Source organism: Triturus cristatus, chromosome 8 (assembly GCF_964204655.1).
Source record: "Triturus cristatus chromosome 8, aTriCri1.1, whole genome shotgun sequence".
NCBI lineage: Eukaryota > Metazoa > Chordata > Amphibia > Caudata > Salamandridae > Triturus > Triturus cristatus.
This window is the reverse complement of record NC_140591.1, coordinates 344700285-344713746: the sequence shown is the minus strand read 5'-3', so window position 1 is coordinate 344713746 and position 13462 is coordinate 344700285. Positions and strand designations below refer to the sequence as shown.

Below are 13462 nucleotides of genomic sequence, written 5' to 3'. Positions count from 1 at the left end.
AGGAACGTTGTGGGAGGCGGAAGCATCAAAAGAGAAGCTGCCCCCAAGAATATATATAATAGTACATGTAAACGATGTGAAGTAACTCATTGATGTATGAGAAATGATTCCGCCTAATGACGATACTGATGGATGTGTTATAAATGAATAAAATCTGTTTACCAAAAAAAAAAAATAGGTAGCACTGTGGTAGATGAAGCTCCAGACTAAATAAAATATAATTTAATCGGAGACCAAAAAGGGAATGCGATATACCATTTTGTATAATATAACATGTATCTGCTTTTCATTGTACATCACATGTGTAAATTATGTTCTACTATGATTCCTGATTAGACTGTGATGCAAAGGTCACAGCCACTAATTTGCATACAAATTGTTGAGCTTGAAATACAATTATGTTATGTTATGTTAATAAGATTTATACAGTGCACGAATACCCTCAGGTGTCTTGGTGCTACCAGTGCTACATACTTTACTCAGTGCTACTGCAACTAAAAGAGCCAGGTCTTCAGTTGTTTTTTGTTGTTAGGGAGACGGCTTCCACATATTTGAATTCCTTCACATATTTAATAATTGAGTATTTTTCCCTGAGCTAGATTAATATTTTCAGCTGCTTCGTAATGTGAGTTACTTGCAGTACTCAACTAGTAGATCTAAGACCCTGGAACACAATATGCCCAGACAAGGAGATAAGATTTCTACTGGTAGCAGAAGGGTCTGGGTAAGACTCCCTATAGCTATTAGCAGCAACTCCCAGTGAATTAGCTTGGAGGATTGTTCCCACATGGAACAGAGCTAGAAAAGTCAGATATCTGACTCCAATTCTCACAAGAGCTTCTTTGAAATCTTGGAGGATGAAACCAGAAAGGCCAGAGTCGATGTGCTTATCTCAGAAAGAGAGATGTCCCACAGTTTTGGGTGGAGATGTGATTTAGAAACATTCCTAAAGTGCGGTACAGCGGTGGGACAGACAATTGACTTGGTCTTGAAAGTAACAGAAGGAGGTGAAGATATAGGGCCAGATGTACGACCCACCAATTAACGAGTAGCAAATTGCATCGCAATTGTGACTCGCAATTTGCGACTTGCAAATTGTGATGCATAACAGTGTCTGAGACACAGTTTGCAATTCCCAATGGGGTCGCAAATTGCATGCCTCCTGCATATTAATGAGGCTGTCCCAATTTGCGACCCCATTGGGAATGGCTGGCACTCCCAGGGATGGTGGCCTGCTGGTGTCAGCAGACCACCATGTCTGGGACTGCTTTTAAATAAAGCAGTTTGTTTTTAAATGCAGCCCGTTTTCCTTAAAGGAAAACGGGATGCATTTAAAAAATAAGCATGAAACTTTTCAGTAAAAATTTTAAAGGCAGGCAGTGGTTCCTGAGACCACTGCCTGCCCTTAAAAAATATTTTGAGAGCCACTCACAAAGGGGAAGGGATCCCCTGGGGACCCCTTCCCATTTGCGAAAGGGTTTACCACCCTTCTGTGAAGGGTGGTAAACTGTGACTGTTTTCCAACCGTAATTGCGGTTGCAAAACAGTCATACATAGCTTCAGGAGTCGCTATTAGGAAGGGACACCCTTGGAACGCCCCTTCCTGATAGCGAGTCCCTAATCCTATTTTGAAACTCGCAAAATAGGATTAGTACATGGGCCACACGTTTTTTGCGGTTGCAAACGGGTCTAAAACCCGTTTGCGCCCAGAAAAACGTTAGTACATCTGACCCGTAATGTGGTATCACCAAACAAGCGAAACTCATCTCCCTTTCTACGTCCCTGTGCAGTCTCGGACAACTGAGGAGACTGTGAAGATCAGCAGAAAGATAAGTCTGAGCTCATGCTACCCTGGCAGGAGTGTAGAACCCTTGTGCTCTTAACAATCGTGGACTTTTTAGAGTTTCCGTACTCTGTCTCAGGGCCACTAGAGGATGGAAATGCTGAGGACCCTGATGAATGGGGTGCCCTGAAGAGGTGGACATTGCTTCCTGTAGGTGAAAGGATCATGATTGGGAGACTGGAGAATGGTTGTGCATGCATGAAGTAAATGAGCTTTTACTGAGTTGCACTTTAGCAGAGTTTCGATAATGCGTGTCCATGCATGCTTGAATTAAAGAATCTTTCAATGAGCAGCACTTTTGCAGAGACTCTCTTGACCTTGGCAGAGGCCAGAACCATGGAGACAGCTGGCTTAGTTGATCCAAAGAGTGAGTGCAAGGAGGTCCAAAAGTGCTACTACGGGTTCTTACCAGGAGGATAGGGTGGGTCCTAAGAAATCTATTCAGAGAAAGAGTGTGGGTTAAAGAAACATGCCACCATGTCCTCAAACAGTAGTTTCTGAGAATAGGAGCTGTCCCCGATATCATCAAGTCAGGTAGCAAGCCAGGGGCCTGGTAGCCCGAAATTAGTGGTATGTTGTGGTGTGAGCCCAGGAGAAAACAAAAGAGAGGGGAGTGCCCTAGTTTCCACGGTGGGCTACAGATTGGTTATGCGCAAGTCAGAGAGGGTGTGGTGGTGGACTTCCTAGATTCCTGGGTTGGTTTAGTGGGGGATCCTTTGGCTGGGGCTAGACTAGGTTACTGCCCAAGGAAAGTGAATGACGTAATTCTTTGCAATTAACTGCCAATCCCTAAGTTGCCAGCTTTGGCTTTGCTAAGCCAGATAACAGGTAGGGTAGATCCGACAGAGTTCGACCCTAAGGGCAATGGGCATAGGCCCAGAAGAAGTAGGCATCAGTGGAATCCACAGTGACACAGTCAGTTGGCCAGGTGATTCCTGGTGCAGAGATCAGGGACCCTGCGCAGAAAACTGGAGATGTGCTAGACACTTTTGCTAGGGATAATCGTTCTGAGCTTTCAGGCAGGCAGGTATTGGAGTACTGTGCCCCAGCAGTCTCCTGAATGGTGCACTCTGGGTGTGGGGAACCTCAAGGCCACCTCAGAAGTCTAGATCTTGCCAGGAGCAGGTACAGCTGTTGGGGTTAGCCACAACAGTGTAGTGTAGTGTAGTGTAAAGAGACTGTAAGCACCTCCAGGGTGAACCGTCAGATTTCACAGGGAGATCTTTGGGGTTTGACCTTAGTCTTAACCCTAAATCTTGTAGACAGATGAGTTACTAGAAATTGGGTTGTACCAGGTGAGGCCTGAATTACTGTTCTATGGTACTCCCATAGGACCCAATATGTCTCACAAATTTGAAGGACCTAGACAATGGTCTCATGGAAAACAGGTGATACAGTAGTCCTGCGGTGAGTTATAGATTTACCCAAGGTAGTGTGTTTGTTGGACTTAAGGTGTGAGACATCAACTCTCTTGAAGGTTCACCATATCCTTACAGCTGAGAGGGGTAATGGATGGGCACAGAGGGAGGTTAGTAGTTTGTATAAAAAACTATGGCATAGCAAAAGCTCACAGTGAAGAACAATTGATAGATTGACCTTTCTAACTGACCCTACGTGGAAAAAGAAAGTAACAAAAATAAAGTCATAAGGATGACCTGTTGAGCATTCTTCCATTTATAACTACGATGATGACTTTAGTGGACTTTGCAATATTCTATAGGCATTGCCTGGTCGCAATAAATCACATGACAATCTTATTCATGACAGAATATTCCTTAAAGTGGATCTTTTAAAATAACAATGCATATTTGATGGGAGTTTTTCATCCTGGTACAATATTATGATGGGCATCAATAGTCCCTCATGGTTTCAAATACACAAAATGTATTCTCTACATAACTACTTTCCTGCTATACACATAGGGTTCCAAGTTCAGCCAGACACAGCCTTTTATTTTCTGAAGGGAATAAAAATGTTTTGCAGCTACACTGTGCTTATGAATCTGAAGCATTCCACAACACTGTGAAGGGTTTTGTGAATTCATGAATTTCTATCTGTTCTGCCCTTAAGGCAGAGTTGTTAAAGGATGCCATTTAGAGGGAGGATGTGCTCTCAATGAATTATCATGTAATGTAGTACCCAGTCTCTTTACTGGGATCTATATGGACATCTGGATCATCTCCATTTTTCAAAACTCAGAAACAGGACAGCACCCTCCACAAATTCCCACACTTCCCAACTGGATGGGTTTGGCTTACTGATTCTACTTGCTTTTTCAATACCACCATGATTTGTTCCAATCTCTATACATTTAGAGAGGTGACACTACCTGCCATCACCAATGCTCTGAGAATTGCTCTAGCTCCACTGCAATTGAACCATAAAACGTATCCCAAAAACTGAGTTTACCTAAGATATCAAATAGAGTCATTACTCTAGTTGTTTCACAAAGATGGTGCATTAGCCTAGTAAATGCATCAATCTAATAAAGAACCAGATACTATCTACGTTCCCTGGATGTTGTCAGTTTAGTTGACAGGAGGCCTGGTCTACTTACTGTTCAAATCCAGTGATGTAGATGTCAAAACAGTGTGACAGGTAAAAATCAGTCAATTTAATTATATATATAGATGAATCAGCTTATATAAGACACCTAATATATCATCATGTAACTTCTCATAATGTACCAACCTTAGTATTAGACCGTTCTTTTGATTCTTCTTTTATGTCTGAAGTTGTATCCTGCAGGGTAGAAGATTCCTCCTCTAAGATTGGATGGACAGGCATGCTTTCTGGGTCCACTAAGATTTCATAAGGAACCATTGGATGTTTCCATGAGGCCGGGGTAAATATCTCCCAGGGTTCCAGCTGCCCAAAAGTTCCTAAAAAAATACATCAAGATCCAGCTATGAAAGGTTGAGTTCTGATCCATATATCTACATTTTGATGCAAAGAAGGGACTTGGAAACTAAGCATATTGTATAATAAACCAAATATTATTCATCATTAATGATAATTCTCCTAGCTGAAATCTAATCAACACCGTATCATGGTTGACTATAAGGGTGACCTCTGAGAGAAGAAAGTGGACTGTCAAAACTGCAGTTGAGGTTTTCTTTGCAAAGTCCACAATTACTTGAAAGAAGAGTAGCACAGCTACTTCATCTCTCTGAGATTCCAATTACATATGGCAAAAAGAGCTAATACTGTATGACCAAAATCTCTTAGATTCTTTAGAAACTTTCTCAAAAGCGTTGTAAACCATATACGTTATGTGTGTTATTTTATATGTGTACATTATGGCTTTTCTTTTCACAGCTTATATACAGAGTCATTTTCTGTTTCCAAAATAATTATGTGCCTCCCAAACGTTTACTGTCAAGGGCAGCATTTTCAAAGCTCAGTAATTCAAAGATATGACATCACACCAGTGGCTAACACACTAACTGCAGTGAAATCACAGAATTTAAAGATCTTACCATATCTAGGTATGCTGCCTCAGTATTTTCATTGTAATTATAATTGTATATAAATAGCGCTTACTATCCCTTACGAGGCATTGAAACTCTTTTTGACAAGTAGCATGCTACTAAGGAACCCATGTTGGATTAGTGGTGGATTAGTAGAGGGAAATATGGATTGCTTTTGGTAGTGGTGGGTGTGGAAGCCTCTTCTCTCTTCCTCAGCAAGGGAAGCATGTGCTGTTGACATCTAATAAGCAACAACAACAAGACGATGGATTGAATGCTTGAATTAATCTCAGCCACTAGCTATTGCTTGAGCTGCATTCTAGTCCATCATTTTTCACCCACCATGCCACTCTCAACAAAGGGCTGCCTTATGCAGATCAATATCAACCCTGTTCCTCATGGGAACAGTCCATCCCAAACTGCTAGACGAGGCACCCTACAAAAGAGACCCCAACCTACCCCAGACTGGTTTCGACCTACATCTCATCAGTGAAGTACAGCTTGAGTCCTATGGCACAGTGAGCATGGGCATATCCATCACACTTAGGGCATAAATTGAGACAGCAATAAGGTGATGGATGAAATGTTTAAATTCTCAGCCACTACCAACCAATTGGACCACATTCCAGTCCATTGGCCATCCCGAAATGCGGGTGAGGCCCTCTGAAAAGGAGATGTTACCAAATCTTACCGAATGGCAGGTTTGGGAATAGATACTGAATTGGTATTTGGAAGGGGCATTTTAAGAAAGTCCTTTCCAGATCCCGGTTCCTTTAGGGATGTATTGTTTCATGACAGAAATCCGGTCGCAAAACATCACTATTTTACCATCTACTCAAAGGAGGCAGTATGCCATTCACAAATGGGAATGGGTCTTATGAACCACTGACTTAACACGAAAAAGGGTTTGTGTAATTTATTATTTCTTTTTTCAACGCATCCTTTTTACCTTTGAAGCAAATGGGCTGCATTTAAAAAAAAAAAAGATTGGTTTATTTACATGGTCTGCTGTCCCCCAGCAAGCAACCACACCTGTCATTGTATCCAATTGTAGTGGGTCTCAATTTATGACCTACCTCATGCATATTAATGAGGTATTTTGAAATGCGACCCACTATAAATTTGTATTTTGAGAACCAACCTATTAATACATAGGTTGGTTCTGGAAAAACCCAATGGATTCTTCAAAGTTGGCGCGCACACTGCTACCACTTCTACCAAATCCATTTTTGTACATTCCATTCAAGGAATCACAAATTACGATTCTTTTCATGGAATCTTTGTACATGAGAGTCACTTTATTTATCCCCACAAACATTTAAATCTATTTTATTTTATACCTGAAATATTTCCAGCAGGTTATTTTTTTCACATTGATGAATGTTATAGTACCTCTGGCGTTGTTGGCTTCTCTACATTTCTCAGGAAGAAAAGCCTTTAATTGTCTTATGATACTTTACAAATCAGCAGATCATTTACTCTCTGTTTAGAAATAAAGAATATGACCATGTGCAATTATGATTTGTTATTGTATATAATTTCAAAGCCTGTGAAATCAATTCAAATTAACTATCAGTTCAGTAAAATTCAAGTTTCACTTTTAAACAGGTATGGCACTTTATATACATAAGAACCACACAAATGCCACATAAAACTTACAGAGACATTTTGTGATGCAACACATTAAAAGGCATACAAATTGGCCTTTTCAGGTACAATTGCACCCTCCCCCCACACACACGATTGTTAATGGTTTTACAAATGGCAACCCAGATACATCACAGATTATGTTGATCATAGCACTGAAAACATATGGTACATGTATAACAGTAATAGGCCTTCTTCGATGGAAGCAGTAGAATGTAGAACACTATTCTGCTAAACTGCAAACATGTAGGCTCCCTGAAATTTTTCAGGAAAGAACTGAATACTTGGCTGTTGTAAGCCTGAAATTACTTAGACCAACACCTAGGGAGCATTTCCAAGGAATTAAGAGCTAAATGTGCCAGACAATCACCTATGCATAATTTTTATATTAATAGTTCATCCAAATAACCATTGCTTTTGGTATTGAACAGAACACTAAAAATACAGGAATATCAAATATTGGATTCCAGATTGAGCCATGATCATCTACGTTATGTTGTTCATGGGGAAGGGTAAACCACTTAGGGTTATCCAAGAAAAGACATGGAGGCACTCGGTGGAGTCTGGTAAATCTGGAGCTTCCATATCTCAAAAAGACAGAGATCCTTGAGGATGATGGCTGTCAGAGGGTGGGTGGCTGCTTATGTGGAGAAGCACTGGTGCACACCCTCTGCCAAATTTCTACCAATAAAAGGGATAGGAAACAGTTGTGCAAAATTGGAAACCCCAGAAAAAGACAATCATTTATATAAAGAGAGTATCATCATAGCTAGTCACATAGGGACATGGCTGGGGTTTCTCTAAAGCCATTCCTGGTTTCCAGCATGTCCTATGAGGGTTGTGCTAAAGTGTAGAGTTTAATCAGTTTGTGGATGGGGCTGGATGGATAAGGAGGCAATGCAAAAGTCAAAGCAGATATGGATTTCGACTCACAAACACACTAACAGTCATGAGTAGATGTTGTTAGACGGCAAAGGTCTTGAATGAGCAGAGGAAATGACAGAACTACATGAACTGACACAACGTAATTTGTAGAGAGCATTATGCAGCATTAGGTACCAGGTCTGGACTTGAGGAGCCAAGTTAGAGACAGTACCAAAGTTCACCTGAAGGACTACTATATTGTCATTTGTTATTAGAATAACACCCATACCACACATGCTTAAACAACTGTAAGAAGAAGATAGTTGGCGATGGTGTATCTGGTCTTGACAAATTACCCATGACCCAGAAAGAGCATTTAAGTGGCAAGAACAAGTCTACACAGTGGACATGAAGGGCCATAAACAACTCTCTTGTTTTTAACTTTGTAGAAGGGAGATGCAATAAATAAGGTATTAGTCTACTTTAAGGCAATTGTTATCTTATAGGTGCAACTAAAAACTACAAGACAAAGCCTGTGCACGGTGCTTTATCAATAAGAGTATGTTATGAACTCCTGACACAGAGGGAGGCCTCCTAAGACATCATTAAGATCTAGGCTGCGAGTGACAACAAAATGATGATGCATGTCCCAATAGTGGGCAATCGATTTACAACCTTTTAATAAAAAAAGTCTGTCGAATAAGTCAGTCAGGCATATTTCTTCAAGGCTGCAACTTTTATCCGGACACTATTTCCATATAACAATTCTTCGTTTTTGAGCAAATGAGGTACTAGACAATGAGAGTTCATATTTGCCAGTTATTGTTTCTACAGCTACTGATCGCTGTTGCCTCATTTCAGTGGGCCTCTTCACATATTTTGACCGCCTCAATTTTGCTTGATGCAGCTCATGACTCTTTTCACTAATCTATTGACATATTCTCTGCATAATTATCACTATACCTGGCTGGACTCAATAACATTTCATGGTCTATGGGCAGTACAAAATCTTTTTTGAGGCTCCCTCATTGTAATCATATAAATATTGAAATCACCAAAGCTACACTTGTTGGGGCTAAAGCTACCACTATAGGAACAAAGGCAAAGAAGTCTAAAAATGATCCCCTATTACCTATTGCCTCATCCAAAAACAACATTTTAGACACCATTCTGATGAGGAAAGAGCTCTTCAACCCTTCATTAGATGAGGACAGATGGATCTTCATGAAGAATAGGAGGATTGAAATGCAGCAACAAATTAGGTCAATTCAAGATCTCTCTGTGAAGGTTCTTATTCTTAAACGAGGAATACGGAAAATTAAAACTCCATACAGAGGATTTGGAAAATAGTATTTGCCACCACAAATTACATCTATATGGTCTACTGGAGGGTGTTGAACATCCTAATGCTCCTACTTTTTCAAAACATTAGTCTGGAGCTTCTAAACTATCCATTTTCCTCCCATCAATCTATAAAGTGCTCAACATTTGGGGAAGCTCAGTCCTCATTCCTGTAAACATCAATGTGCTTTATGCTGTTTCTGTACGATATACTGTACTGATTTTCTCTGTGTATCGAGAGCAGCTTTTTTTACCTCTTCTAAAAAATTATTCAACTTTCATTACATTTTCTATGTAATGTTTTACTACGCATCATTACATAAGACTGTCACTCTGTTTTATGAATTGCTATTTACTTTTCTAATAAAAATTATTACATTTAAAAAAATACTGCCTGGGGAAAGGTTTCACATCCATGTACAGCAAAATGCATTGTAAAGTTGACCAGTCAATGTTTGCTACTGGCCGTTCCCTACATAACAACATATGTCAATGTGTTCTTAGTAACTTTTGATCTCTTTGAGCTACAAACACATTTTTTGTTAAAATATGCAGATTTGACAGTAGATGATGGACTATGTGGCAAATGCAGCAGCTCAAATACTTTGCAGGAAAAGCTTCAGATGCAGAATCTCATAATTCCAGTGGCCCTGGCTTTATGCATGTCTTGTATTTGGGATTGTTAAAGAGATCAACATTTTCTTTTGTGCAATAAAAATAGCCCTGAAGGAGCTAAGCCTCAACACCCCAAGTCGGCATAATTACCTGTTGGAGGCTACACACAGTTTGCAGGGTGACCCATCAACTTGTCTGTCACAAACCTCGACAAGCAATTTGGTGTGGTTAGGAGAGCTTTTTTTTCAACACTCTAATTTTATATGGGGATGATGCTAATTAATAAGCAACTGCATTGAAAAGATGCACATCTAGAGTGGATCTGGGAGTCAAGGACAAAATGAAGGGGCATATTTACTAGGACGGCGATAAATAATCGCAAAGTGCGCTTAGCGCTTGTTTATTTATCGCTGGAATTCATCGCCCTGGTAACGCGTTATTAACAACGGGTTACTCCAGGGCGATAATATTCCAGGAAAATGGGCCAACATCGCTGGAAAACCAGCGATGTTGCACCCAAAACGGAGATAACCACAGGGTCGTATCACCATAATCCACCTCCCATGTTAGCTATGCCTTAGTCAGGAATTTAAATTCCTGCGTTAAGGCATAGTTAACGGGATTTAAAATATCGCTACCCCTCGTTGATGATTTCACGAAGCTAGGGTAGCGATATTTTCCCATGGTGTTTTGTCATGCACGCCTCCTTTGCATCTCATTAGAGATGCAAAGCGAGGCGTGAACAAAACGGGAGCTGAATCAAGGAAACACGCGCAAATAATGCGATATAATTATTGCCGCTTTTCGCCCAAAAACAGACACTAAAGCGGTGATAATTATATCTTCAACCCTTGATGATATGCCCCTAAGCTCTTTCAAACATCTTTCAAAATTGTTTGACGAGTTCTGATATTAGATAACAGTCCATAGTTTCATGCTATTCTACTTTAAACTTTTTATCATACATGGTTTTCACTGATCCTGCTACATATTGACAGATCCAGTTTTGTGGTTTTCCGTAAGTTTTTCGGCCAGGTCCAGTGAATTAAATGCATAGTTTAGGTTTGGAATCTAAATCCGACAACCGCATATCCGGAGTTAACTATTCATATTGCATACCTGAATCCCGGACATATTTGCACCAGTAACCACTGTCTGTAAACCAAATTTGAAAAACTGTTAAGTGGTTTCACATTCTCACTGGCCAACAGCTGAGAATTAATGAGTAAAATAATGTGCAGGGACTTCCTAAACCTTTTACCTCTCCTGGCCAATCAGCACCAAACAAGATAAAAAATTCTATGTAGCTCACAGATTCTTTCTGAAGGTTTAGTGCAGAATGGTCAAAAGAGGCCAAACGTATAGGCCACCCAAAGCCAAAATGAACATTTAAAGAAGTGATTAAATATTAAATAGTTGCTTTCATTGACCAACAAATACACACACTAATTACAAATGCGATATAATTGAATACAGCATTTTCTCATCTTGCATCATAGAATAACCCTCTTGAACATGCTTTCACACTAGTGGCTACTCAAGCTTCTCTAATCAGCAAATGGCAAGAATATGCAATATGGATATGGAAGAACTCTGCCATTTATCACTGTAAGCCTTATGCCAGTCACTTTACAATTTTTCCATCTAAGAACTTGGGTTTCTCTTGTGTCTCTATGGAAGTCCTTTAAATCATATGTTAAATGAATGTTACTGACCTATAAACTCCCCTTCCATGCTCCACAGACGAACTGCACAATCAAGAGAGGAGGTCAATAGCACTTTGTCTTCATCCACAAGCTGTAACCTAACAAAATAGGAATTAACTATCAGACATACTTTTACAATCATGTGTTCTACATATTTTACGAATGCAGATGATTGGGCCTATTGGTAATAAATGATTCATGCAACTAGATATTAGAAAATCTGATCTGAATAACATAATATAATAACATAATATTTGTCACTTTACCTTCCCTGCTATCACCAGGGCTCACCAATTGGAAATATGACAATTATAAACAAGATAGAGGTGGAAGGTTTGGCGATTCAACACGCAAAAGCCTTTGAGAGATGTACATGAAACTAGCAACCTCATTTTGCATTTGTTTGTTATTAGATTGTTTTATAGAGTGCAGCATGTCTCTTTTTGGGTTGTAGCTTAGGAATATTGAGTACAAAATATTCAATGGTCACAATATTGGGATGAGAATATTAATGGACAAATTATCCAAAGGTAAGATTGGATACATTTAGGTGCCAATTACGATCCTGTAAAAAATTTCCCCGTCCGACTCGTATCCGGTCTTTTTACCATACGAATCGTACAAGTGCCGTACAAACTGCCAAGTACGATTCGCATGGGAAAAAGTCCGTACGAATCGCATTGGGAATAATTCCCCACACGTCCTCGGGTCGGAAAATGTGTCCAACACATCCCCGGACGATTTACCGTACAAATGTGAAAAGTGAAGACCGACCGCGCAAGTACGATCACTCCCGTCCTTTCGATTTTACAACCGTATGGAAGAAACACCGTCCGCACCGAACTCCTATAGCAACCATGGAGACATGTGCCCGCAGACGCGCCCAACACCCCCCAGCCCCCGTGAGTGCGCGCCGTACCCCCGTGTATGTATGGAGCGTACCCCCCCGTGTATGTATGGAGCGTACCCCCGTGTATGTATGGAGCGTACCCCCGTGTACGTACGAGTCGTACCCCCGTGTATGTATGGAGCGTACCCCCCGTGTATGTATGGAGCGTACCCCCCGTGTATGTATGGAGCGTACCCCCGTGTATGTATGGAGCGTACCCCCCGTGTACGTACGAGTCGTACCCCCGTGTATGTATGGAGCGTACCCCCGTGTATGTATGGAGCGTACCCCCATGTACGTACGAGTCATACCCCCGTGTATGTACGGTGCGTACCCCCCCCCCGTGTATGTATGGAGCGTACCCCCATGTATGTATGGAGCGTACCCCCGTGTATGTATGGAGCGTACCCCCGTGTATGTATGGAGCGTACCCCCGTGTATGTATGGAGCGTACCCCCGTGTATGTATGGAGCGTACCCCCCCCCGTGTATGTATGGAGCGTACCCCCCCTGTGTATGTATGGAGCGTACCCCCCGTGTATGTATGGAGCGTACCCCCCGTGTATGTATGGAGCGTACCCCCCGTGTACGTACGAGTCATACCCCCGTGTATATATGGTGCATACCCCCGTGTATGTATGGAGCGTACCCCCCCCGTGTATGTATGGAGCGTACCCCCCGTGTATGTATGGAGCGTACCCCCGTGTATGTATGGAGCGTACCCCCGTGTATGTATGGAGCGTACCCCCCGTGTACGTACGAGTCATACCCCCATGTATGTATGGAGCGTACCCCCGTGTATGTATGGAGCGTACCCCCGTGTATGTATGGAGCGTACCCCCTGTGTACGTACGAGTCGTACCCCCGTGTATGTATGGAGCGTACCCCCCGTGTATGTATGGAGCGTACCCCCGTGTACGTACGAGTCATACCCCCGTGTATGTACGGTGCGCACCCCCCGTGTATGTATGGAACGTACCCCCCCGTGTATGTATGGAGCGTACCCCCCCGTGTATGTATGGAGCGTACCCCCGTGTACGTACGAGTCGTACCCCCGTGTATGTACGGTGCGTAACCCCCGTGTATGT

The 13462-nt window shown here is 41.6% G+C and overlaps 1 protein-coding gene across 1 annotated transcript in view; it reads right to left on the bottom strand.

Moving 5' to 3' along the window:
• Nucleotides 1-13462, bottom strand: part of LOC146802102 (cilia- and flagella-associated protein 337-like) — a 521178-nt gene that overhangs the window by 21271 nt on the left and 486445 nt on the right. The window contains exons 27-28 of the mRNA XM_085621663.1: nt 11496-11584; nt 4535-4725 (exon numbers count right to left, since the gene is read on the bottom strand). Of these exons, the coding sequence (XP_085477789.1) occupies nt 4535-4725; nt 11496-11584 (280 nt within the window). The remainder of the gene's footprint in view (nt 1-4534; nt 4726-11495; nt 11585-13462) is intronic.